This window comes from Ictidomys tridecemlineatus, chromosome 11 (assembly GCF_052094955.1).
Source record: "Ictidomys tridecemlineatus isolate mIctTri1 chromosome 11, mIctTri1.hap1, whole genome shotgun sequence".
In the NCBI taxonomy this organism is placed as follows: Eukaryota; Metazoa; Chordata; class Mammalia; order Rodentia; family Sciuridae; genus Ictidomys; species Ictidomys tridecemlineatus.
This window is the reverse complement of record NC_135487.1, coordinates 4498441-4525388: the sequence shown is the minus strand read 5'-3', so window position 1 is coordinate 4525388 and position 26948 is coordinate 4498441. Positions and strand designations below refer to the sequence as shown.

General features: G+C 58.4%; 1 protein-coding gene and 1 long non-coding RNA gene across 22 annotated transcripts in view; one reads left to right on the top strand and one right to left on the bottom strand.

Moving 5' to 3' along the window:
• Positions 1-26948, bottom strand: part of Camta1 (calmodulin binding transcription activator 1) — a 756735-nt gene that overhangs the window by 60861 nt on the left and 668926 nt on the right. For all 19 annotated transcript variants that reach the window (XM_078025166.1, XM_078025165.1, XM_078025169.1 and 16 more), the window contains 4 exons: positions 24860-25000; positions 21746-23592; positions 16620-16746; positions 11303-11437 (listed from right to left, as the gene is read on the bottom strand). In XM_078025166.1, the coding sequence (XP_077881292.1) occupies positions 11303-11437; positions 16620-16746; positions 21746-23592; positions 24860-25000 (2250 nt within the window). The remainder of the gene's footprint in view (positions 1-11302; positions 11438-16619; positions 16747-21745; positions 23593-24859; positions 25001-26948) is intronic.
• LOC120890610 (uncharacterized) lies at positions 1080-6355 on the top strand. Of its 3 annotated transcripts, none has more exons than XR_013427360.1 (3): positions 1080-3819; positions 4552-4765; positions 5633-6355. It is a non-coding gene; the product is annotated as an uncharacterized LOC120890610 (long non-coding RNA). The 3 variants fall into 3 exon arrangements; XR_013427359.1 differs by having other exon boundaries at positions 1085-1351; positions 3280-3819; positions 4552-6355; XR_013427358.1 differs by having other exon boundaries at positions 4552-6355.

Here is a 26948-nt window from a genome sequence, read left to right as displayed (position 1 = left end):
CCCAGCCCCGCCCGCGAGTGCCCCTCCTGCCTCCTCCAGCCTGGCCACCGCTCCCCGCCACCTCCCAACACAGAGCCCTGCGCGTGCTGTTCCCTCAGCCTGGCCCTGCCATCCCTGTTTCCATGGAGTCAACTTCTGCTCTTCCTTCAGATCTCAGTTCAAAGGTCATTTCTTCAAGAAAACCCTCCGAGACCTCCTGGGAAGACCCCTGGGAAAAGCTCTCCAAGTGCCGTTTGTGCCCGAGCCTGCGCTCAGCTGTGACCTGTCCACGGGTCGGTAAAGCCCAGGGAGCGCGGGCCTCCTGTCTTCAAAGGGTTCTGATTCCTGGCACTTGGTGCAGCACCTGGCACCTCATGGGAGATCCCTCCATTAACGGTTGTTGAATAAAATGCTTTCAGAGAAAAACTGCTAATGGGGGTTCTTAGAAAGTGTGATGGGAAGGCAGAGAAGAAGGCACCCTTCATGGGGCAGCGGGTGCTGTGGGGTGCAGGGTCACCGCGTGCCTCCAGCTGTGAAGCAGCGCCACTGGAACAGGGACAAGGCAGGGGAGCCCATGGCGCAGGGGCCAGGCAGCCGCAGCCGGGGTAGGACCACCATGTGGGAGGCTCTGGGTCCTGGTGACCTCACCTGCAGCACGGGGACCTCCGGTTGTTGGACGTCTGAGTGTGTCCTTGCACATCAGTGCTTTACAGGTGGGACCAGGCGGGTGGCCAGCACTGGCAGAGGCCAGCTATTACCCCTGGTGGGCAACTCTGTGCCAGGAGGTGGGCTTTGCCGAAAGAGGCCATCACTCTGTGGTTCAGAGGGCCCCCAGCTCTCCCAGGTGCCTTAAGGCCAGGATGTCACCAGCTCTCCAGAACACTGCCAACTTAGGAGAGGGGCTGGGGATTCTTTGCTCAGATCCCAGAATATCTCAGGCTTTGGTATGAGAAGAGACCCTGAGGTCTCTTTGGGGACTTCCCCATTTTCTGGTGTGAGAACCAAGCCCTCTGGGCACAGGGCTTGGAGAGCGTGGTGGGGCCAGGTCACTGCTCCCTCTTCCTTAATGGTAGGAATGCTGGGAAAGAGCATCCGCTCAATCCACGGGGTCACGGGAGGCGAAGCCTATTATCTCTGCAAAGAAACGGCAACCTGTCACTCAGCCCCAGATTCAGCTGGCTCATTCCTCATCCGCCTTTCTGTCCCGGCTTCTAGAGAGCTTAGGTGGGCTTGGCTGACAGATGGAGAAGGGGAAGATGGAAGGGAGGAGAATGTGCTGAAGAGGAGTAAGGAGGAAGCTTCCATCCGGAGTCAGCCAGGGTCTGGGCTGTTCCTGCTCTTCTGGGGACCGTCCTTCTAGAAGGATGCGGAGGTAGACTATGTGCCAACCAAACTTGCTTCTAACTCTCTGGTATTCTAGTTTGTTCTGGCATCCTGAGATGCTTGCTCTGTGCTGATTTTTAGGAATGTCCCCTGTTGTTCCTTAAGTATGGACATTCGACACACACCTGCCCTCACTTTTCCCCCTCAAGCAAAGGACTCAGAGTTCACAACCCCTGGAAAGTGCTGGCAGGTTACTGCAGTGGAGGAAGCTGGTCTTCAGTCTATCAGAGACTGTTCTGAATCTCCTGGTGTCGCAGAGGCAGGGGACGAGGTCGTGAGCTGCTCAGGAGGGATCAGAAATCAGTGTATTTTTAGGAGCTTTTAAAAGGAAAAGCCTTGCTCTTGGCCCCAGTCAGAGCTGAGTGTCGCCTTCTCAGTTGTGTGCAAGACTGGATCACGTGCGAGGTGCTTCCTCTCACCTTGCTTAGGGACCTGCAGAAACTCGCTCCTCCCACCCGTGGCCCCTGCCTCTTCATTCCTCACTGCCCAGGCTCTGGAGTCTGGTCAGCCTCAGGTGGAGCCATTTCTCCCCACTTCTGGATAAACAGACCTACATTTCCAGTCTTTTCCGGGGCGGGGGGGATTCTGGGAGCCTGATCCTAGAAAAGGCGAAAGAAGTCAGCCAAATACTGGCCTGATCCCACCCCGATGGCCTCTCTGGGGTCCCAGCTTCCAAGTGGCCTTTGGGGCTGTGCTTTGTGGAGCACCAATGACCACCAGCCTCCAAATAACAAGGTAGGAGAATGGAGCTGGCCACCAGTGACTTGGGAGTGAGGGTCCAGCTGCCTGAGCAGGCCTGCAGGCTGTCTTCCCACGTGCAGGGTTCCCGCATTTCGGGGACATTCAGTGGCCAGGGGCCCAGAGCTGTCTCTGCTGGGCCTGATGTCATCAACACACTCCTGCCTGGGGCTCATCTCCTGCCCTTGTGCCCAGGGGGAAGAATGAAGAGGGAGTGTGGCTTCGGCACTTGGGGGCTGTGGGATATCCCAGGAGCCCAGAGATTGAAGGCCACCTCCTTGGGCCCACGGAGGTGCAAGGCGGGAGAGGCTGGCCCTGGTCCTTCCCTGCTGCGTGGGGAGCGGGTGAGGACAGTGGGAGACAGGATCCCCTAGGCCAGGTGAAAATCGGAGAGGCTGCTGTCCTCTACTGTCCTGCCCCAGCCTGTGGCTCTGAGCTCGGGGACAGGCTTGGCACCATCTCCTCTGGGTTTCTCAGCCCCTTCCAGGCCTTAAAACTAGTGGTGCTGTCTTCCCCACTTCCCACACGGGGCCCCTCCACCTGGAGCACCGTCCACCTCTCTGCTGGCACTGGACATGGTTGATCAAGTCCTTTTTCTTGAAACTCCCTCTTTCCTTAGTTTCAACAGGATCATTTCCTCCTGGTCCTCCTTCTGTCCCAAGGACTCCCCAGTCTCTGCTTGGCATCCCAACGCTGCGCTGGCCATGTTGACCCTGCAGCTTCTCTCCTTTATCTCCACCCGTTGGTGGGCCCGTGGGTTTGAATACCATCTATGAGCTGGTGACTCCTAAGTTCCACCTCCAACATGGGCCTCTTTCTCCTTGGCCTCCAGACTTTCAAAGCCAACTGTGAGCTCAGCATCCCTAAAAAAGACACTCATAACAACCAGATCCGGCTGGGCACCTGTGGAGAGAGCCCAGACATCCCCTGGCCCCAAGCTTGCGGCTGCAAACTTTTCCATCTCAGGGAATGGCCCGCTGGCCCCCTACCTCTTTAAGTCACAAGTCCAGGTCCTCTTTCTCATCCTCCCATTCATATTACCAGCGGGATCCCTGACTTTACCTCACACATTCCCCCAAAGCTGCCCTGCACCTTAGGACTCATTATTACCAGCCTGTCGGAGCCACAGCTGTCTCTTGCCTAAACTGATGCTAGAGCCTCAGGGTGTTCTTCTTGCAGGTACAGACACAACTGCTTCTCCAGACAGCGGCCAGGGTGGCCGTGAAACATACCAGGAGCATGTCACCCTACTGAGCACCTCCATCAGCTCCCATGGCACCTACCCACTGACCTCAGGGTACCACCCCTGTGCCCTGCATCGAATGACTGGCCCTTCGGGTCCCCTTCTCAGGCCCTCCCCTCCCCTTCCTCTGCTTTGACCCCAGCAGCCTCTCCAGCCCCTCCCACATGCCAGGCTAGTCCACCCCTCCCCGGCTGGGGGCTTTGTTCTATCGAATCCCTCTGCCTGGAAGGTTCTTCCGCGGACCTTAGCGTGGCTGGCTCCTTCCTGTCCTTCATATCCCAGCTTCACTATGGCCTTCTCCTAGAGGCCCCTGTGACCACCAACCTAGAGTAGCCACCCTGGCACCCTCTCCCAGACCACCCAGTGGAAGGGGCCTGCCCGCACCTGGCCAGCACTTGGCACCGTCCTCTGCCTTTCTCCCCACTGGAACACAAACACTGCAAGAACTGTGTTCCCCAGGGCTCAGGCCACAGCAGGTACTTAGTGCATATTTACTGGATGATGGAAGATTGAATGGCCCAGGGGAAGGAGGCCAGGAGACTGGGGAGGACGCATTCTGGGATTATTTTGGGCTGAATGACAGCGGTGGTAGGGAAGGAGAAGGTGAGAGAATTCAAGGACAGAAAGGCACCAGGCTGGCACCGCCCCCAGGGTGCCTAGTGAGTTTCTGGGATCCCCGAGGTCAGAAGGTTTGGGAGGGGAGGGCTGGTGGGAGGGGTGGCAACCCAAGACCGGTTGTGTCCTGTCTGGGGCACGTTGGCTTGCCCTAAGGAAGTCTGGGTGGCACTCTCCTCCGGGCAGTTGGATGGTTCTGAGGCGAAATACAGAGGAGCAGCCAGCTGGGCACCAGTGGAGAGAGCCCTGGTGTAGGGGTCAGGGGAACACCCTCAGGGAGAGTGGGTAAATGGAGAAGGGAGCCAGCCTTATGGACACAGAACTTTCCAGAAGGAGCTGGGTGATAGACTGAGGAGAGGCAGGCAGGGGAGTTGGAAGGGACTGGAGGAGAGTGCAGAGTGGCAGCGCTCAGGGCCAGAGGGGCTTGCGAGGGGAGGGGCAACGAGTGGGTCAGAGGACCAGACAGGCCATGGGGTCAACAAGGACACGCTGTTCATTTTGGCAAGGGCCATGCTGGTCAGTGTGTCCACAGTGGGTGGATGTGGGAGGCCAGAAGCTGGATGCCAGGGCCCACTCTGTCCTGTTGTCCTCAGCTGTCCCTAAGCATCCCAGCAGGACAGTGATCTCCAGGCAGGAGCTTGCCTCCCCGTCTACGCCCTTCCTGCATGTGCCCCAAGCGTGCTCCTGTTCGCAGGATAAATGTTCGCTCGACGCGGAGTGGAGGAGCACTTCCTTCACACACCTTAAAACAGCTCACCTCTGTTCCCTGACTCCCTGGCTGTGGGAAGAGCCCGGCTCCCGACAGTGGTGGGTACATGTGCCCCGGCTCAGGGCCTGCACACCCTCAGGGGGCTGTGGTGTTCTCTGTGGGTCAGCTCCGATTTCAACAAGGCCTGAGGGCCAGGACCCTGGCTGGTGCTCTTCTGGGTGCTCCAGCACCATCCCACAGACATGGCCCAAGCTGTCTACCTACAACCTCAAGGTGTCATTTATTTGGAAAGAGGGTCTTACAATTAGTAAGACCAGTCCTTAGTGGACCTGGTGGGTTCTAATTCAGCAACTGGGGTCCTTATAAGAACAGAAAAAGGGAAACACATCTAGGGAAGATGGCCACGTGGCCATGGAGGCAGAGACTGGAGTTATGCGGCCACAAGCCAAGGTGTGGCCAGGCCTGTTGGCCACCAGCAGCCAGGAGAGGCAGGGTAGGATTCTTCCCTCTGCCTCCAAAGGCATCCCAGCCTGGCTGTCACCTAGAGTTCATACTTCCAGCCTCCAAAGCTGACAGAAGTGTCTGTAGTGGGTGGTAAATTGTACGGCAGCCCTGGGAATGGAGTACAGGGGTCAGGAGACATTGCGTGGTGCTGTCCACTGGAGGGACTGAACCCCTCACCTTCAGGCTTCAGAATGAGCCACCTGATCCCCAGGTGGTGGGGGACAAGCCCTCAAGGGCAGCCTGCACCTGCCCACCCTGCCCCCACCCCCAGCTTCCTCTACCTTGTCTTCTTGCCTCCTACCTAATGGTCAGGAGAGGGTGGCAAAGGCTGTCCCCTCAGCCTCCACCGGGAGGCTGAGCTTCCTCCTAAGTGCCACTTATCTACAGGGCCCCATTTGTCACTGCTGTAAGGAGGCTGGGTGAGGCCCAGCTCCAAGGTGACCCATTCTGCTCCTACACAGAGAGGTTCTGCATGGATCCACTTGGTGGGACCCCAGTTGCAAACAGCAGGAAGTCGCCTCCCCTTGGTCCCTGGTTTGGTAGAAGCAGCTAGCTCTTTGGGGACTCCAATAGCTAAGATGCTTCTGACTGGATGCCGACAGGATTGCTACCCGCAGCAGTGCCAAGGAGAGCACTCCAACAGAGCCTGGAGGTCCACGCAGATGGACGCTCCTCCGACCTACGGTGCTGCGGTCCCCACGGAGAACAGGAGACTGGTGATGAGGAGGGAGGCTGTGACTGCAGCAAGACGCTGGCTGGGCTCAGGAGGGTGCTCCTCCTGCCACTCAGCTTCAAGTGTAAGACTGGCTCGAACCTCTTCTGCTCCTGCCACTTGTGTCCCTCAGGTCACTGCTACACACAGAAGCACCCAGAGGCCCAAGCACTAATTGGCTCATGCTTGTCCAGACCCCACTCCACATGGACTTCAGCAAGCTCTGGGCAGGGCTCCTGCTCACTTACTGCCCACCAGGCCCCTGGGACGGAGGGTCTCCAACTTCCTCAAAGTGCCCCTAGAGGCAGGAGAGGGTGAGCATGGACTGTGTCATTCAGAGCCACTCTCCAAGTCAAGACAATTGGCTCATGGCGTCTTATCTTGTCTTCTTTTAAAAATTCTTGTGGATTTTGGATTCTATGCCATAAAACAAACTATATCTGTTTCAGTAAAACAATGGCATTTAAAATTATTCAATGGCTAAGTTACTTAACTACCCCCTTCCCCATCAGCTGGGGAAAGAGATGCTTTTGGATTGTTCTCCACCTCTGTTTGCCCATGCCAGTCTTCTTCTGTGTCACGCAGTGGGCCTGGCTGAGGGTGACTGCAAGGGGGGCTGGGAGGGAGAAGAGGAAGAGGGCAGCCCAGGAGAAGCTGGCACACACTCATCAGAGAGCTACCCTGAGGAAAAGAAGTAACCAAATGCCTTCCACAGATAACTGGCCTCTCCCATTGTCCCTAGACTGCACCCAGGGTCTCTAGGTCAGTGTGTGGTCTCCAGCCCTGGTGGGTTGGGGTGGAGCTAGGAGCTGGCACACCGTGGGGAGGCCTGCAGAACTGCAGGCACATGTCAGGAACATGTTGCAGCTTGAAGGCAGGGCTGGGGCAGAACTGGGACCCACCCCTGCTGCCAATCTGCCATCTTATCACAGAGGGCTGGGTCAAATCAGAAGGCCAAATGGGGAGGCCAAGTCTTGCCTTTCCTTCTCTCTGCCTCCCTAGACAGGGTCAAGGCTCTCAGTTTTCCCGAACACCCAACCCAGAGCCAATCTGCCCTAGAAGTCAGAGAATTCCCTTCTATGCTCCTGGTGAGTGCGAGGGGCAGGCTCTCTGGGACATCCAGCCTGCCCAGAGGTTGGCAAGGGAACCAGGTACCTGGAAAGCAGCTTAACCTGTCAGTCCCTGCTTTCCCCCTCTACCTGAGATGACAGGGTCCCTCCCAACTGGAGATCAACAGGCCTGCCAAGGTGACCAGCCCAGGATGCCCAGGAAAACTGCAACCTCAGTGAACTCACTCAATGGCTCACTCCCATCCTCTCACCCCGGCCGGCAGTAGGCTCTGTTGTCAGAGAAGCAATTGAAAATAGTCTAAGCATAAGCAGCTTAGTGGGGTTCCAAGAAGGGGATGAGTAGGGTGGGGCTGGGGTGACCCTGAATCTTCTCAACCTGGCCTTGGGAGAATCAGAGGGCTAAAAGAAGAGAAAGAACGGGGTGCACAGGAGTTCCATTCACCTTCTCTTCCAGGGCAGGGGCCACTTAAAGGTGTTCCAATGCCTTTGACCAATGAGAACCTGCCCCACCCTCTCAGCTCCAGGGCTGCAGTGTTCTCTGCAAACACAAGCACAGACAAGACAGCCTACACAGCCTGCACCACCCGCCCAGAGCTCCGCACAGCCTGACTGCTTGTATCCATAAGACACACTGCAGGCAGACGTGATATTTCCCAGAGACTCCAGATCTAGGGTAACCCCCCCTTTCCTGCCTACCTCCAGCCCAGAAGATTCCCTTTGCAAGCCTCCTCAGACCACCCTGGAGTGCCATACCTGGACCTCTGGAGGCCAAATGATAAAAATGGCAGTTTCCAGAGAGACCTGACCACAGGCAACTCCCCTTTCCCTACTCGCTGGCCCCTCTCCTGGGATATCTATTCTCTCTTGCTGATGCCTAATCAAGCTTCAGGTCTCACCAGGACCTTGATTAGTAGGTGAAGCTTTTCTGGCCACTACCCTGGATTAATAAACTGGTTGGATGGGTCTCATCTGCACTCATTTTTTTTCATGCCTGCTTTCATACCATAAATATATAGCCTACCATGGTGCCGCCCTGTGCTAGGGAATTGGGGTTCTGGCAAGGGTGGCCTGTGGCCACCGGAGGTTCATCAAAAAGGTTGGGGAAAACCCCTTAGGTTTGGAGGAGGCGCTGCAGCCCGCGTATCCAGAGGGCTGCACTCCCACACCAACACCTCCTCCTGGTTCTACCGTCTCCCCCATTTCTATGCCCGTTCTTTTCTCGATGGCTGCGCCCCAGCTGAGGTTTTGGGAACGTGTGTGGAAGGGGGATCACGGTGCTGCGTCCCCTCCTCGGGGAAGATTTTTCGACAGCAGCTAGATGGGGCTGCGCAAACAAAAGCTGTGCCTCAGGGACAAAGGCTGAAGGCTGGGGACAAAGACTGCACGCTGGGACAAAGACTGCGCTCAGCTCCTGCGTGCGCATGCGCGTGGGTCCGCTGCGTTCCAGGCCGCAGACCCCCCCCCCACCAGCCTTTAGTCTAGCAAACAAATCCATTGTTTAAATCCTAGGAAGGCAGAAATTCTCGTCCCCAAACAGTCTCCGCTCTGGGGTGGGGGAGGGGCGGAGAGCGCTCCGGGGATTCAGGAGGGCGACGCAAGTGGAGGGCTGCGCCTCAAGGCCCCGGCTCGGAGCGTCAGGGAAGGGCCGCATGCCTCTAAATAGCCGTGGTCCTGCTGCAGCGCGGGGCGGGCGTCCCAGAGCCCCGCGGGACCCGCGCAGCCTTTCCGCGAAGGGCCCCGCATTGCGGCTGCGCTCCGGGCGGGCGTGTGTGTGCGCGGGCGCGCGTGTGTATGTGTGTGCACGCGCGCCGCCGGCCGCTGTGCCCCACTTTGCTCAGCGCTGCAGTCCCCTCGCCCCCACCCTTTCCAGCACCACCCCTCCCTCGCTGCTGCACACACGTCTTGCTTCCTGGCGAGCTCTAAAGGAGAATGTGCCCAGTAGCCGTGGGGGCGGGAGGGACTGAGCCAGGGAGCTGCAGAGACAGGAGGGAGGGCTGGGGAGAGGGGAGAGGGGAGAGAGAGGCTTACCACTGCCCGGCCACTGCAGCATCTGCCCCGACAGAAAGTTCAATGCCAGGCCAAGAGGTTGGCCAGAGACCCGGGACCCTCGCCCTCCTGCTAGCTGTCCCAGCTGTCCCTTTGCGCTGGAACAGATTAGCGCTGAGGCTGCCGCGCTGCTCCCCTCCCCCACTGACAGTCAAGCTAGAGAAAAGCTGGGAGAAATGGTCCTAGGGTGGGTAAGTCACTTGTATTCATTTAGGGGAAAAAGAATAATGAGGGAAGCTCCACCCCCAGCCAGGTGGGGTCTCAGTTTCTCCACCCCCCTCCTCCTCCCCCTCGCCTTGCTGGAAAGGGCACCTGGCTAAGACCAAAGGGAAAGGGAAGAACACTGCCCCAGGGGCCAGGAACTGCTCTCTGCAGGGCAGCTGGGCCACAGTGGCTGGCTGGCTATCTCTCCAGAGCCAGGCTGGCCCCATCTACTTGAGCAGAGTCCCTTGAGCTCCAAACCACACGGAGCTACGGTTCTAACTGCACCCTTACTGGTGGCAACACAAAGCCAGTGGTGCTCAGATGCCAAAACCTTGTTGCCTACCATCTCTCCTGTGCAGCCTGCCAGAGGCCTGGGGATGCTTACTTCAACTTGGTGGCATACAAAGGTCAGAGCTCAAAGTGCTGGTAGAGGGGACTGCTGTGGAACAGATGTCGAGCTTGGCAGCAGTCTCATTCCCCAGGCCCCAGGACTGTGTTTGTCATGAGCAGTTAAGGCAGGTCCCCTTCACCAGTGACCTCTGGGTGAGACTAAGCTGTCTGATAAGGCTCCACCTCCAGGCAGGGCTCTTACGGGTCCCAACCTCCTTCAGTCCACCCTAGTAAGGCTGATTGGGTCACTCAGGGAGAGCCAGGCCTCTGCAGAGCTCCCTGCTCCATTCCCCATTTGTTCTGCAAAACTGAAACCGGATTTCCTGAACGGGAGCCCCTGGTCACCCTGCCCTTCTCTGTTACATACTGCAGGTCATCATCACAGCTCTGCTGGCTCCAGCCTTGGCCAGGGATGCTGCCAAGGCCAGCACGGTGCTCCCAGGCAGCCATGCCAGGGTGCAGATGCCTGCTGACCCAAAACCACCTCTGGGAATAGCTCCTGAGGGTTCACTGACCAGAGTGGCTGCCAGGCACCCTGTCACCACTGGTATAGGGGCTGGGATAAGGTTGAGGTTTGCACACGGAGAGTCTAGAAAGCTGCCCAGGGTGTGCACAGACAGCCAGAAGCCAGGAGAAGGCAAAGGGGTGACTACGGGTAGGGGAGGGATACCTTGTAGAGGGCCCAAGGTCAGCTAGCCAGGGCCCCAACACCTCAGGGCAGCTGAAGTCTCCTGCAGGGTAACTACAGACTGCTGCCTCTATGGGGTGTCCTAACACTGAGATCTGTCCGCTGTGCAGAGGTCAGGCTGAGCTCACCCTCCCAACCCCCACCCGGCCCGCCAAGGGCTCTCCAGCTCTGGGGTTTCTGGGAAACAAGCCCAGGTAGAGGAGGGCAGCCTCTGACCCTGGGGTCCCCAGCCTGTCTTTGACAGCTTTTCTTTGTAGAGCCTCTGGTACCCCCGGGATGTGGGCAACCTCTCACCAACTCCACAGCCAAGGGTAGCAGCTCTGGGAGCCCTTGTCCCTCCTTGGCCAGCAGGCCCTGCCTCCTTCCCTGCAGCACAGTGGGGCTCCCTGCACCCTTTGGAACAATCATGGGCCCAGGTTTGTCTCAAAGGCTGTATTAGGGCAGAGGTGTAAGTAAAAGCAACCAAGGAGCAGGGGTCAATGTGTGTGGGCGTGGTGGGGGTGGGGGCGAGAGCTCCCAGAGGAAGGTTTGGCTAACTGTCCCTAAAAGGCAGACACACTCCACACACGGCCCAGCAGTCTTCCGACCTGAGCTGCTGCCCCAGCCTTTCACACTGCTTCCTGCTCTAGGAGGTTTGGGTTTGATGATGCTTCGGGAACTCTCTTTGCTTCCAGAAGGAAAGGGGGAATAGCAGGTGCCTGGACTTGCTGCTAGGGGTCTGTCCAAAGAGGGTCCTTTTAGCTCCTGGGGTTTGTTTAGCCATTCAGATACCCCGGCAAGAGTGCCAGGCACAGCTCACATACTTCTCTCAGGGAGACACCAAGTTGAAGATGTGGCCAGCAGATGGCCAGATACGGGGCTGCCAGGTGGCATGAACACTTGCAGCCTGACAGTGAAGACCCAGCTGATCCTCCCTTGGTGAACGCTGACACCCCTTCCCGCCCCTCTCTGGGTGCTTGGATGTTTTCCTTTGCACTTCGTGTATTAGGGCTTGGCCAGGTGACCTGGATGCCATTCTTACCGTCCAGTGACAGCCAGTCGTGCTGGGAAGAAGGGAGTGTGGGCAGAGCCCGAGCTTTGTATTCAAACACCACCGAGTTGGAGATGATCTGGTTGTTGAAGGCAACTTGTAGGGTCACAAGACCCGTGTCATGGGCTGAAAGCGAAAGGCAGAGAGGTCAGGGTCAAGGGCACATGGGCAGCCATCAGCCTCCTCCCCACTAGCCTTCATCAGTTAATGTCCAGTTCCTTTTAACAGCAACCTGTGTCCACCTGTTCCTCAAGGAGCCTTCTCTGGCCCCAGACCCAGCAGGTGCCTGGGATCCCCGTGAGGGCCACGGGCTCCCTGCTCCCTGATGACGGCAGAGGTGTGGGCTTGGTACAGCCTGGATGAATGAGTGGGTGACACCTCCCCCTCTCCCTTGTCCCATCCATCCTAGGAAGGGTACAGGCATTTGCTTTGGACTTTGTGCTGATTTCTCTCACTCTCTCCTACAAGCTTGCCCTGGTTCTCTTAATGTGATATATTTTGAGAAGTTCTTCCACCTCCCTGCTGAAAGCGAGTGCTTTGGAGACACCTTTTACTCTGGTGGTTTCCCAGCCGGCGTGGGATGCTGTGGACCCAGTGGGTGTAACCCGGGGTGCTGGTAGACAGCCTGTACCTCCTTCTGAGAGCCAGAGGCTGTGCTTTGGTTAGGCAGGGCCCTCATGGGTCTCATTAGCTCTGGCCCCAACACAAGGGCTCAGGAATACTGGATACACTGACCAAATGGATTAGATGTTCTCACTGGGAGGAAGTGGAAAGCCAACCCGTGGTGGGGACCTGCTTCAGTTCTAGGATATCAGTATCTTGGAAGTTGTCCTAATGTGGCCCCCCTGGGCAATGGTGGGTGTGCCGGCCACCCCACCCTGCCAGGCCTCATCCCCTGGTAGGAATCATGGTTAGGTACTCTTTGCACTGCTTTTCCAAAGCCCAGATACTGACCTACAGGGCCTCCCCAGGACGGATTTCCAGGGAGGACACACGGGGATCACATTACTGTTTGGGGCTCTTGGTTTTCAGAAGCTCACAGGCCCGAGGAAGCTGTCCAAGTCAGCTGCTCCTGGGGACAGAGGAGAGCTCTGGCTTCCCTCTCAGGACAACTGCAGGTTCCACTTCCGATGGGAAAACCAGCTCATGGGCCTGTGGCCTCTGTCCAGCCCAGGTGAATATAGTGAGGCGGTGGTCACCTTGCTACTGACCCCAGTACAGGCCTTGGCTATGTCGCTGTCCAAGAGTGACCAGTGGTTTTTCCCTGTGCTTCCCACCCTGGCTTGGCCCCTCAGCTCCTGGCCACACATGAACCAATGGGCTCCATGGCAGGGGGTCACAGGGGACCTCCCGCAGCATCTCTCTGGGCAGGGATCGCCAGCCAAGTCCAGAGACTCTTGTGGCTTTGACAGCATCCCTGGGCAGATCTCCAAGTTCGTGGTCACTCGCCTCCCCTGGAGATTTGCCTGGTTTACCAATAGGAAGGAAAGGCTGTCCACACAACTTCCCTCAGCTCTGCCTCAGCTGGCCCGGGCCCCTGGGCAGCTGGAGGCTTCTCTGGTGCCAAATGTCCCAGTGCAGGGCCCTCCACTGCGGCTCTTCCATCATCCTGGCACACGCACAATCTGCAGTGAAGCTGAGTGGTGGCAGCCTCCCGGGCATTCCTGCCTGCTCCAGAGATGCAGTGCAGAGGACCTGTCACAGCGCCCCAGGTGCCAGCCCTCACGGGGAGGCCGTCTGGACTTGCCCTCTCGCGGCCCACTCATGCAGTCCACCATCCATCGGGTGGAGGCTCCATCTCTGCTGCGTCTGCTATGGTTTCTTGCCTAGACCTGTGCACTAGCCTCCTGCTGAAGGCAGAGCAGGGGGGTTCAGCAATGCCCTTTGGGAAGCCAGTGGGGTGTGTTACCCAAGGGGGCCTCTTCCTAAGTCACTAAAGATTGTCCCTTTGCCCTCTTCCTCCCTACAGTCCCTTCTCCCACACATCCAGAACCATCTTTAAAAGACCTAATTTAGATCAAGTCACTCCCCTGCTTAACTAATAGCTTCCCATTGCAAGTGAAATTAAGTCAGACTCCTTCTTATTGGGTTGGGCATGGTCTGTCTTTGGTCCTTCCATCTCCTCGAGTGTTACCATGTTGGAGGCTTCCTGCCCGTGAGCATTCCACAGCCAGGCCTCTCCCTGCCTCGCCCTCTGCCTGGCTGGAGGCCTTCTCCTACCCTTCCTGTGACAGGCTTCACCTCGTGGTTCCTCAGCCTCCTGGGCGATGGGCTTCATCATCCTCCAGAAGGATACCAGGCCTTGGGTCCGGATCTTCCCTTCTGCTCTCCCTGTGACTTCCTTCTCACTACTTTCCCTGGTCATTTTCATTATTTTCTGTCTCTCTGCAGCAGAATGTGAGCTCCCAAAAGCTAGGTCCCAGTCAATCCTGCTTTTTATGCCCAATGCCAAGGTCAGTGCCTGTCATCACATCTGGTCACGCAGTAACTCTCTGTTGAGTTTCTTCAAAATGTGTGCGTTCAGCTTGTTTGGAATCTCATCTTTTGCCTCTGATGACCTCCCGGGGACCCAGGGTAGGCTGCCTGTCTCCTGAGCTCAATGGCCTCCTTCCCACAGTTTCACTCTTTGCTCAGTACCCTGACTCAGCAGCTTGCTCCTGACCCTGGAGGAGCCCTGGAGTCCTGCAGGAGACGAGTCCAGACCTGTGTCTCCTGCAGCCAGAGATGGTGTGGGATCTGCCTGGGCAGAACCCTGTCCTTGGTCAAGGTCTGTTTTACCTGGGCAGATGTACCAGGCTGGTGGGCAGCAGCCAGCTGTGCTTCCAGTATGTCCTCTTCCTGCTCCATTCCCAGCCCCTAAGGTGGCCGGCCATGCTCACCAGCCAGAGTCCAGTGCGGCTCTGGCTCTAAGTGTTAATCCTTCAAGTTCAGCCCCCAGGGAGACTCAGAGGTGACATCTACCAGGGCAGTGGTTGGTGTGGGTGACCTGTCTTTCATGGACGGGGTGCTCTTTGGGGTCGGGAGCCTGCTTGGGGTTGGGTCTTATTCCTGGCTTCATTCTATGCGTCAACCCACTACACAGCAAGCAGAAGACACCCCAAAGCTATTTGGCTAATGAGGAACTGGATGACACGTGAGTGGACACTTCTGGAACATGTTTCAAGTTGGCCCTCAAAACAGAGATGCCCAAGGTGGATCTCCTTCATGGGGTGAGCTATATAAAGTAGGATGGTGGTCGAGCAGAGGGTTCTACTCAGTCTCCTTGGAGTCTGTGGCTTCTGGCCTGAGATGCATTATGCCAGAAGATCTTGGACATCCAGGAGAGATGGTGGCCTGAGTTGAGACTCTGCCACCAGCTCTGGGGATGTGGATGTGCCAAGGGGCCAGAATTGCCTGCTGAGGCTGGAACATCCCTGGTTCCAGCCCTTCACTCTCTTTTGGGAAGGAAGAACAAAGGCCTCACTGATGGGCATCTTCTTGAATTGAGCACCTGAGCCAGGTGCTTCCTGACCCATCTCTCATGTAATGTCCTCTCACCCATCTCAGGTGGGTTTTAAAGATGCAGAAATTGGGCGGCAGAGAGGCCAACCTCCAAGTTAGTCACCCAGATGGTATCTAGTTGTCTGGAATGTACCCAGCCCCCAGGGTTCTCCAGGTCCTGACCTGGGACATCATCTAAAGAGCACATAAATGACAGTTTACTTATTCTTTTGGAGGGGCCTGGTAGCTGAGGACAGGCAAGATCTGGATCTTTAGCCAGGCAAGAACCAGGTACAGGAAGTGGCGTCTATTTATAGGCCAGGCCAGTCCCCTCCAGCAGCAGGGGTCAGTGAACCTTCATAACATGCTGCCTTCTCTGCTGCACTGTCAGGACAACCCGCCCAGGGCTGGCATCCAGGATGGCACTATCCAGGCCCAGCAGGGCTGCTGAGAGTCCTTAGGAGCCAGGCTGATGGGGGCAGCAGGTGGAGGCCACCATGAGCATCAGCTTGGGATGTGTGGGGAGACAGAGGTGCTGAAAGAGGTTCAGCCAGAGGCTGGGAGGTGAGGCCAGCCTCTGCAGCAGGGGCAATCTGCTCTGGTGGGCTGCAAGGTCAGGCTGAGAGGAGAAAAAGAAGAGGGCTCAGTGTGAGCTCAGGAGCCTTGTGCTGGGGGACACAGCAGAGAGGCAGACACCAGGGCAGCCAAGGCACAAGTTGAACCATCCCAGGTGGAATCTGGGGGCAAGCCAGCTCCGCTCCTGCTGGAGCCCCCACTCCTCTCCCCACCCAATCCTCTACTGGAAGCTCCATGGCTTCAGATGACAAGGGGTGGACCCTCTGCCCTTCACTATCCCTGCTTCCTCCTTCTGCTTCCCCTGTTCACTCTCCTGGGTGAACACAGAGATCCTCCCAAACCCAGCCCAGGGAAGAGAAAACGAGGGCTTTCTAAATGACCTTCAAACTTCTAGAGACTCAGTCTTTCCTTCACGGACTTTCATTGCCCTTTTGGGTTAGGCCAGGCACTTCTGCTGGCCCTGAGGACAATGGTGATCAGGAAAGACACTGCCCCTGCCCTCGTGGAGCCTGCAGACTGGTGGGGAGGTAGAAAGGTCAGAAGTCAAGGGCAAGCTGACCAGACAAGACACCAAGCTAAGCAGATAATGAAGAAGCTTGGGTGAGGGTGGGGTCAGAGCCATGGGATGGCATGAGTGGCTCCTGGCCAGCTTTCTTGGGGCTCACTGAGGCTCTGAAATTAGGAGGACATAATGCATGTGCCTTCTCCTGGTGGATGCCGGATGGAACCCTCAAGGACTTTGTGCTCATTATTCTTAGTGTAGCAGCCCAACCCCACAGAGCCTACCCACTTCCAGAACATCTCTGTGCCCGGGACAACTGAGCCTGTGGACGCATGGTCTATGCTCTCTGAGTTTCTGTTTGGCTTGGGCTGTGGCAGGCATGGGCACACCTTGCTGTGGGGGTAGCCTCTGGCCCACAAGCAGCTCCAGTCCAGCCCCTGGCTCCAGCTCCAGGTGATAACAGCTTCCTGCTGAGGCCAGTCCTGGGTACATCACCTGGCTTACTGGCTCCCGAAGTCATCTCCTTGTTATGTTTTCTTCAAGATTCCAGTTGAGCATATATGGTGTCACCATCCGATATGGGGTCCCCAAGTTCAAACCTTTGACATTATAATAGACTATCTGGGGCCCACTTCTTCACAACTGAGGAAACCAGAGCAATGACATGACTTTCTCAAGGTCACCCCGAAGTCAACTTGAGTCCAACACTCTTGGCCCTTCCAAGCCCTCTGCTAGAGGTGGCCCTCTTACCTGGGCAGTAGCAGCGCAGCACCCCAGGCTGAATCAAGGATGCAGGCACTGAGATCTGGTCAAACAGGCAGCTGTAGTTATTGCTGGCTTCTTGCCACGGGCCTGTGATGAGGACCTTCACTCCTCCCTGAAGGGAACAGAGAGGGACAGGGATGGAGCAAGAGCCATAGAGGGATGCAGTTCCAACCAGGGAGGAGGGACAGGGCAAGCTGCATAAGGAAGGCGCCCGCAGCTGCCTGCTCAGCTGAGGGTCTGCTGGTTAAACATGTGGATTCCCAGGCCACAGCCCCATGGAGTCCAGGAAGCCCTGACTTTTGAGAGGCATTGTTCCAGGACAAGGGCAAGAGTAGGGGGCCTGGAGCCCTCCCCTGACCCCCAGGAGGTCCCAGCATCCAGTACACTGACCCTGTTCCGTGAAACTCAAAAGTTTCAGGCAGTAGGGAGCAGAATATTTTCAAGAATTTCCAGCCCACGATGCACCTGAGAACGTGTCAACCCAGGCATGGAGAAGGAAGCAGCGGGGACAGTGGGGACTTTGTGTCGTTCACTTGAGAGATGGAGGAACTCCGAGTTTGGAAAGCAGGTCTGGGTGTCTTAGTGTCTCCCCCAGGGGCCAGAGTTCTTGGGGGAAATTGAGGGGAGACCCAGGATCTCCAGGACAAGGTGGGATACAGCAAGGGGAGGGGCCCAGCAAGGGGAGGGAGGGAGCAAGACCGCAGAAACAGGAAAACCGGACAAAAGGCTCAGAGCTGGAGGGGCTCAGGGACTGACTACCCCGGGAACTCAGAGTTTGGGGCACGGAGCTGGGGCCTGAGCGCCACCAGCTCACAGTGTGCGAAGCCACGGCCCCGCGCACGCAGGCAGACAGCCCCTGGCCGCGGCCACGCACTGCGCAGGCAGGCACGACCCTGCAGCCTGGCTGGGAGAAGCCTCGGATGACTTTCCCCAGCGACAGGCGAGTGATCCCGCCCCCAGGGACCCCAGGGCGCAGGGCTGGGGAGCCTGGGAAGCCTCGGTGCTCCCTGACCTCCTGCTGGGGCCAGCCGGGGTGGCCGCAGAGCCAGGAGAGTGGCCTCCCGTCCCGGAGCAGGGCAGACCTGCTTCAGGGCCCTTGTTCCCGGCAGTGATTAATAGCACCTCCTCACTACCCAGCCCCGGAGGACGAGGCGCTATAGGTCCCCTACTTACGGCTTAGCCGAGAAGAGGGGCTGGTCACTCAAGGTGGAGGGAGGCTCTCCCCGGGGGTGCAGAGGGCGGGGGCGCAGGCCTCTGGCTCTCCCGACTAACCTTGGGTGGACCCACCCCAGAGGCTCATCCACCCCACCCCCAAACAAGTAAACACCTTTCCCCGCAGGGGGGCGGAGAGCGGCTGGTCAGGGCGGAGTGCGCCACCTGGTGTCCAGGCTGGAGAAGGCTGAGAGGCCAGGAGGCGGCGGCAGGGCGAACAGGGGTGGCCTGAGCCCTTTTCCCCACCCCTCCAGGACGGGGCGAGCTCTCCCCGCTGCTGCCCCAGGCCAGCCAGACACTCTGTCCTGTTCTGTCACTCATTCTTGCTTGGTATCTCCTTGGCCTGGACCATCCCTGTCCCTGTCCCAGCCTCCACACAGATCTTGCTGCCCAGGTCCCCACCTCATTGTTCCTGGAGCACAGAGCTGGCCCAGGGGTGGCCACAGATCAGGAGCAGCTGGAGGCCTTTCCAAGGAGGAGGGGCCTCCCTGGAGCCGCGCAGAAGAGACCTGCTCTCAGGGCTGAAGGGGTTCGTGCCCCTTGCTCCTGGGCTGTGCTGGCTTTGAAGAGGTCACTTCACCAACAGGCAGCTAAAGTTTGGGGGCAGTGAGGGGGCTCAGGACTGAGACTCAGCAGTAGAAGGTCTATCCCTGCCCCTCAGTAGCTGGGTGTCCTCGGGCAAGTGGCTTAGCCACTCTGGGTGGCATTTTATCCTCTGGGGCCATTCTGGCCCTGACATTCCTTGGTTTTGATATATGGCTCCATAGGAAGAGTTGGAGCTTGAAGTTGTGGGGCAGGGTCCCAGGAGCGCATGCCCCCGGTGGGGTGGGGTGTTCGAGAAGCACCAGAAGGCCATCTCAGGGAGCTACCCCCCTAAATTCTGGAGGTGCAAGAGCAGTGGTTTCAAAAGGCCAGAGACAGTTACCATGGAAAAAGGAAGAAGAAGGAAAAAAAAAAAAAGATAACCCCCATCTGCAGCTGCTAGCATGACGCTGGGGCTGTTGCCGGGAACAAAGAACTGCAGAAATTACTGGAGAACATCAGGACCTTCTCCATGGAAACTGCCGCAGGGCGCCTCAGCATCCAGCCGTTCAGGGGATGGTTCCCATAGCAACCGCTAGCCTGGTTGTGTGGAATGGTGTGATGAGCCTGCCCCAGGGCTCTCATTGCCGCATCTTCTGCCTGGTGCGTCAGGAGTCAGTGGTGGGAGGTGACGCAGGAGGGTTGGGTGGGGAGGGAGCAGTAGATGCCATCTGAGGCCTCCGTGTCCTGGGAGTCCTGAGATAAAGGACCCAGGTTTCTGATGCGAATGGGGCACAGGGGCAGTGCTGTGGGGGTGGGGGAGTGAGAGAGTGTGTGTTGGGATGCAGCTGCAGCTGGCGGTGGGCAGAGAATAGGAGAAGTGGGAGCAGTGCTGGGGAGGGAGGGACGCCCAGAGAAGAGGCAGCAGGATGGCCCAGCTGTGGCACTCCCGCTAAGTGTGTGCTGGGGAACCTTGCGGTTGGAGCTGGGTGGAGCAGGAAGGAACACTGAGTTCAAGACTAGGAGGGGCGGCCCCAGAGACACGCCTTGCTGCAGAGCCCCCTCAGAGCTTGGCAGAGCCTGGCTGCCATGGGGCTCCGGATGCAGTCAGCGCACAAACAGCGTCTTTATTGGCTGTGGAAGGGGACAGGATGTGGGGTGAAGATGCAGGTGAGGGGGCTGTGAGGGGACTCAAATGTCAGGGGAGAAGGTGCTGTCTCTTTCTGAGTGGAGGACAGGGTGACCACTGCTGTTGGCCTGGAGCCAGTGTCCTGGGGGAAGAGCTTGGTGAAGAGCAAGTGGCCATCAGAGCTGCTGGCGGTCTCTGAGGCTGCACCATGTGGCCACTCTGGGGCCCTAGAGGGTCATTTTCCAAATCAAATGGCTGCTTTTGTTTCTGGCTAACGGGAAGCATCAAGAGTTTCTGGAAAATCAGGGCTGGATGCTCTCGACTGCCATTCTTGGCCGTTCCTGGGGCGCCCTCGCGTGGCGAGCCCCTGAACTGACTCAGTTCAGGGATGTGCAGGTTGCTGAAGAATGGAGGGACCAGGCCTGCTAACACCTCTCTGGCCAGAGCTTGACAGGCCCAAGGAGGCTGGAGTGTGGCTGGATCCAGCTGGGGACCTGTGCTCACAGATCAGGAACTGGGGGAAGAGGAGACTGTCCCCTCCTGGCTCCTGCAAGATGCGTGCTCCAGGGAGCCTGCAGACATCCTGAGGGCCAAATCTCCCAGGTCCTAGGACCTGGCTTGCCCAAGTCCACTCCTCTTAACAGTGAATTTATAAGGAAACTGAGGTCCAGAGAGTCAGGCCTCAAAGAGTCAGATCAGAGGACAGCTCGGTCTTCCCACCACACCCAGTCCTGGTCCTCCCTTCGGATCCCTGCAAATGCTCACGTGGGGGCAAGATGCCTGTTCAGCCTTTGGGTGGGAACCGTGGTGGGCACAATGAAGATGCCATTGGCCTCAGTGTCTCTGACAAGAGCAGGGGGTCAGAAGCGGGGTCACACTGAGCTGCGCCAAGAGAAAGCTCTCACCAGGGGGTGGGACCAAATGGAGATGGACAGAAGGGGCAGGTGCTGTGCAGAGTGAGTCTTCACACCAACACAATGTGATGTTAGTGCTCCCGTTTTATGTTTTTGTTTTTTAATGGTGTTGGGGATTGAGCCCAGGGCCTTGTGCATAGTAGGCAAGCACTCTACCAACTGAGCTCGATCCCCAGCCCCTAGTGCTCCAATTTTAGAGTCAGAGAGGCTGCTGCTGCTTTGCCCAAGATCATCAGATAGTAAGTGTGGAGCCAGGTTGAATTTAGACTGTCTGGCCCCAGCCCCATGCTCCTAACCACACACACACACATCACTCTCCATTTTTTATAAATATGCTGTCTGGGATGTCTAGACAGTGTGCTAAGGCTGGGCCCCTACCTGGGCTGCTGCCATCTCTCTCTGAGATGTGGGGGCCTTTCTATATAGATCTTCTTATTTGGGGTTTTCCAGAAGGAAAGAAGTGGGAGTCTCTCCCTTGATGTCCCCTGGCAGCAGCCCCCTCTATGGCATCAGTGGAATGTGGCTCTAGAACCAATGGAACTATGGGCAGCCACCTCCCGGGAGGAAGGGTCTGCTCCTGGCCTCAGGGCTGCTCGGCAAGCACCAGGCGGGCAGGCTGGGAGCCAGGGAGCACAGGCTGTGCACAGCGTATTTAGAACGAGCTGAGCCCCCTTCCTGTCCCATCCCACTTTAGAGAAAAAGCAAAGGTTTCTCCTTAAATACTTATGCCACTGAGGCAAGACCTGGACTTTCCTGCAGTCCTGTTCTTTGGAGCAGTGATTCTCAAACTCATGTCCCCAGAAATGGAGTCAGCTCTCTGGTGGGAAAAGAGGGAGCAGGTTGGAGTCTGGGCCTCTGACATATCTTTGACTTTGTAGACGTCACATGGATCTTGCAGGTGGGTATACTGAAGCTGGGCCCTCCCTTTCAATTTTGATGAGAGCTTTTTAGTTTGGTTGAGTGAAGCAAAGCGAGAGGAATGGGTACGAATGACCTAGATGACCTATGATGGTGAGGTTTGAGTGCTTTAAAAGCAGACCTGGGCCTTTAAAAAAAAAAAGAAAGAAAGAAAGAAAGAAAAGAAGATTGCTCTGGTAGACTGCGATGGCACTTCACTTCCAAAGACTCCCTGGTTTGAAAGCTGCTTGTTCCAGGGAAGTTTGAGGACCACTTGCTGTGGGGACAGAGGGAGGGAACAGCTTTGTCTTTGGTCCAGAACTTCATCCAACGGTGACCACATGCAAGTGAACTTCCCTTGCCCTGTGTCCCCCCCACCTAAACTCCCGGGGCAGGTGGGGTGAGTGGCAGGAGGTGGCGGTAACAGCGACACTTACCTCTGGGTAAGACCACTCTGGGGAGTAGTCGGTCACCATGAACACCCGTCCACTCTGCTGCAGCATCCCCAGGGTGCCCTGGGCTGAGGCGGCTGAGACCACCTCAGCCACGTGCATGTAGGCCATGGTGCTGGCCCCGCCCTCGGCACTGCTCAGCTGCAGGCTGCCCTGCTGGGGGCTGCAGCAGGGGATGCACATCTCCGCCTGGGTGAAGGGGGCACGCGCCCCATCTTCTGACTGTGAGAGCGCTGTGCTGTCCCCCGACACCAGCTGGTGCCCGTAGATGGTGCCACTGCCCCCCTCCACAGAGATGAAGTCATTGATCAGGTCGGAGAACTGGTTGCTGAAGGAGATGTCAAAGTGGTCCAGGCTGAGCTCCATGTTGGAGGTGTTGCCGAGGCTGGGCTGGGCCACCGGGTAGAGTCCCTGCACCACGCTGCTCGGGAGGATGGGGACGCCGCCAGCACTGCGGATCACCCCGTTGGTCTCAGGTTGCAAGTAGTGCTCTGAGCCACAGGCTTGCAGCTCCCCAGACTTGAGGAGGACCTCGCTCCCTTCAGCCGCCTGTGAGGTCTCCATGGTGACCTCCCCTTCCGTGGTCATGGCCTGGAAGTTGGCCTGGAACTGCATGAGGTGCAGGGAGGAAGTGGACTCTATCCGCGTCTCCACATGGCCGCTGCAAGAGCTGGTCTGGGACGAGGCCTCCGTTTTCACCGTGGGCATCACAAAGTTGCCCCCAGAGTCACTTAGGCTGCCGTGGGCGTTCTGCTCAATGGGGAGGGGCTTGCTGGCGTCCTGCAGGAAGAAGCTGGGGGAGGGGGTCTGGTGGATGTGGGGGCTGTGGCCTGTCTGGCTGAAGCTAGACGTGTAGTCCTTGCTGGAGTCTATGGCACTGAAGTCCATCTGCTCCAGGGTGGTGCTGGGACTCAGACCGCCGCCCGACGGCAAGAGGCTGGAGCCGGCGGTCAGGGTGAGGGAGCTGGACGCCGCGGCCGCTGCCGAGGAGGAATAGGCCTCCTTGGCCATCTGCTGCTCGAAGGAGGTGTCCTCGGTCTTTATCTCCTTGGCGAGGACGCTGGTGAAGCCGAAGCTCCTCTCGGCGGGCGGCGAGTGCCGAATGTTGGTGCTGACCATCTCGGCCTTCAGGCCCCCGCCCCCATAGGTCTGGCCCTGCTTTGGGTTATTGAGGAAACAGTCGGGGTCAAAGTTCATGGTGGTCTCTGGAATCTTCCGGCCACCGTCGAGGGTGGTGGAGAGGACCAGCTCTTCAGACACGTTGGTGGGCAGCATGGACAGGCTCTCCGAGCTGCCCGTGGTGGGGAAGGCGAACTTGTGGCCGTCGGAGCTCACAGCCAGGACGAGGCCCTGAGAGGCGTCGGGCGAGAGGAGGTGGTGGTTGGGGCCGGCGGTGGGGGACATGGTGTACACAGCCTCATTGGTGACCTCTGACATAAACACTGTGGCGCTTTGGGACAAGCCCCCCATCACGGAGGCCACTGCCATGCCAGACACGCCCGTGACCACGGGGCTGTCCACCATGTCCGGGTCGCTGTTGAGCCCACTGCTGATGGACACTGGGGAGCTCTGGGTGGTGTCGGGGACCTCCACCTGGTTGGTGGAGGAGACCTCGGTGCTGTTCTGGTGCAGCAGGGCGGGCTTGGCCACCTTGCCGTTCCTCTTCTCCCGGCTGGAGCCCTTGCTGTGGCTGTGCTCCTGCTTGCCCTCCGACACATCGTTGTGCTGCACCTCCGCGTGGCCGCCGTAGCCCCCGGTCCGCGGCTCCACCTTGGGCGAGATGATGCGGTGTTTGGCACTGTTGCACTTGTGGTGCACGCTGCTGCCCGCTCCTGGAAGCACACGCACGCACACACGGAGAGAGTCAGCGGGGGCCCGTGGCAGGCCCTGCACCGAGCACTGGGGACCTGGCTAGGACCCCACTCAGGCCACGGACCCTGCCCCTGGACACTGGGGCCCTGGGCCCACTTACCCCAGTCTTGGGGCTCTCCTGGGCTTACCGGGCCTTCCTCCAAAGACCAGAGGGCTAGATCTTTGCTGCTCTTTTCAAAGAGTAAGTGTCTGGCATGTGGGGAGCTGGGAAGGAGAGGTTGAGCCTGCTCCTCCAGGAAGGTCCTCTCAGCCACCGGAGAGAGGCACCTCTCACCTGCACGGGCTCTCCCTGGGGAGAGCGGCTCAGCCTGAAGGTGTTCCCCCTGGGTGGCTCTCGGCCCCCAGGACCAAGGATGTAAGTTTTACCCCCTGCTCCAGAGGCAGAAAGTGACTTCAGGCTACCCTCCCTGCCATTCGGCTCAGCCCGGGTCTGTCCTCAGCTCTTTGGGGGACAAAAACCCTTCTAAGTCCTAAGCTAGAACACAGCCCCCTGCCTCCCCACCCCCCATCAGGCAGGAAAGAGCCCCAGAGCAGAGCGCCTCTGGCCAGTCTGGCTACGGCTCCTGCCCCACAGCCTGTGGACCACTCAGTCAGGATTTTCAGTCTGTCTGATACGGGTCACTTGGCTTTTGATGAAAGGGTGGATTCTCTGCTCTAGTCTCACCATCAAGACTCCGGAATGCACAGAGACTTTGCAGGGCAGTGACCCGACCCTCCTGTGGAAGTATCTAATTAAGGCAGCCAAGGGAGTAGAGAAGCACATTCCAAAGAGCAAATACTATCATCAGACAAGCCGGCCCATTAGGACGAGGGCAAGGGGCGCCTTACCATCTTGGAGGAGGCAGAGGTTAAAGAAAGAGGTTTAGCTTGAGTGGTCCCCTTGCCTCAGGGCAGACGTCCCTGAGAAACCTCGCACTGGGAACCTGGGAACATGCTGAGGATCCTAGAGAACCCGGGCCTGGGAGGCACTGCAGTGCGTGGCTGGGCCCCAGGATCTCCACTCCCCAGTGCTGCTGTCCACCATTCCGTGCCCATCCCTCGGGGGAGCCTGACTCTTTGAAAACGGGTCTCACTTGCCCAAAGTGGGCTGATGGGCCAGTTGTGCAGGGCAGGGCCAGGATGGCACACTGGTTTTGCCTGGTTCCTTGTGCCCTCTCCCTACGGGATACAGCAGCAGTGCCCTGGGCCTGGTGTGCCCACCTGCCCCCCCCCCGGGGTCCCGCTCACCCAGGCTGCCGGTGCAGAGGCAATTGTGGGTTCGGGGCTGGGGCTTGGTCTGGTGGCTGTCAAGGATCTGCTGCACCAGCTGCTCCACCGAGAAGCCTGAGCTGCTGTTCCCATTGCTGCAGGTCCACTTGATGCCATGGACTGTGGAGAGGGCGGAGGCAGACAGAGGGGTGTCAGAGGCTGCAGTGACAGGGGAGGCCCTATGAGGGGCTGAGGGTGGCAACAGGCCCCATTAGACAGCAGCCCACTCTGCTAGGGGCCTGGCTCAGGGAGGATCAGTGAGCAGGTGAAGGGGGAGGGTGGCGGAGGCCGGGCTGCCCTCCACTGGCCTCCTGCTCCGTCGGAACTCTGGACTCTTCCCCTGGCTCCCTTCCCCATGGGGTAGACCACTTAGAGTCTTGCTTTCATTTTCCCAAAGGCCAAGGGTACAAGGTGTCTCTTCCAGGGAGGCCAAGTGGAGGAGGAAAGGAGCGAGGCCGGGGGACCTCTGCAGACTGCAGGGGTCTCGTGGAGGCTCAGAGGATGGAGGATGGTGGGGTGTCCAGTGAGCAGGAGGACAGGTGATGCCCAGGAGTGTTTGGGAGGAGGCCCGTCCCCCTCAGAGGAAGACTTTGGCTCTCCGCCTTCCCCAGACTTCCCTGCCCTGAGGGGTTTGCAGAAGGGACAGAGAAAGGGAGGGGGCTGAAGGGCACCCCCCAGGCTGCCACAGTGGGGGCCTCAATGCTAACTGGCCACTGGCCATCTGAAAGAGCTGTGTGGGGCTTCAGGGCAACTCTGGCCCCCTGCAGCCCCTGGAGGTGGGGCGGGGCCGCCCTGCTGGGGCTTGGCGGAGGCCAAGAAGACTGGACACGGGAAGGAAGCTTCTGGCTGTGAGATCCGCACAGGCTCAGCCTTGGAACGCTGTGGCGGCGGATCTCTGGCAGCTGTGGGTCTCTGGCCTCTGTTTCTCCTCGGGCCTTCATTTAGATCGTCAGCGCTCTCTCAAAGGAAAGGAAACCAGAGTGTGGTGTGCTCCGGCAGGAATGCCCCCGCGCCTTCTCCACCTCCTTGCCCTCTGCTCCGCTGGACGTCTGCAGGGCCCTGTTTCCAGCACCTTCACCTGTCCCCACGGGAAGAATGGGGTGGGGAGCTGAGTGGCCCTGACTCCCGGCTTGCCGTGCCGCCTGCTTTGAAGATGTGCTCACCTGTTCAGCGCCTTAGGTGATGGGGGAGTGCGGTGGATGGTGGCATTTACAGCCGGCCTCTCTGTCGGTGGGAAACCACTGTCCTGTCCTGGGCTCCCCAGAGGAATTCCCCAGCAGCCCAGGAGGCCTTGGTTCCTGCTGGTGAGGCTGCTTGAGTTTGTCCTCCAAGGGACTCGTCCCCAAGTGTCGGAAGGGGAGGCCCAGGCCAGGACTTGTGGGCCCTCATCATAGCTACAGAGCTCTATGGGCAAATGACCCTCTCCCTGGAAATCCCATACAGGGGACAGATAACAGCCGACAGGGCCTCGAGGAACAAGGAGTGATGGGTCAGGGGCTCCCAGCCTGGCCCCTGCTCAGGGCCCTCCTTGGCCAAGGACCTTTTCAGATTCATTTACAGATGAGAAGACAGAGGCTCGGGGGAGGGGCGATGACACCCCATGTCACATCCAGGGGTTGGAGAGCAGAACTTGAGACTCCCCGCTGCTTCTAGCACATACCAGTTCATAGTCGGTCCATCGTTGGCTGACCCTGGCTGTGCCCGGGCCCTAACCCAGAGATTCTGATGTCCTGGGTTGGAGCGTTCCAGGCATTTATGTATATAGAAAACCCAGGAGGGCCTGCTAGGCCAGGAGCAAAACCGCCTGCCCTTGGGAGCTTCCACCAGTGGGCACTTTGAGCACATGCCCATTACAAAGCCAGGCCAGATGTTCTCAGGGAAACTTCCCAGGGGTTTGAACTTGGCTCTCTGGAGAGATGAGCTGCTCTCAGCAGCTGCAGTGCCGGCTTCTGGCCTCCTGGCCACACCCCAGCCAAGGGTCTTGGGGTCAGGGGGCTTGCTTCTCTCCTTGCGGACACCTTGCTCGCTCCTCCCCTGGGCTGGAGCATCTCCGGGCACCTCTGCCCCG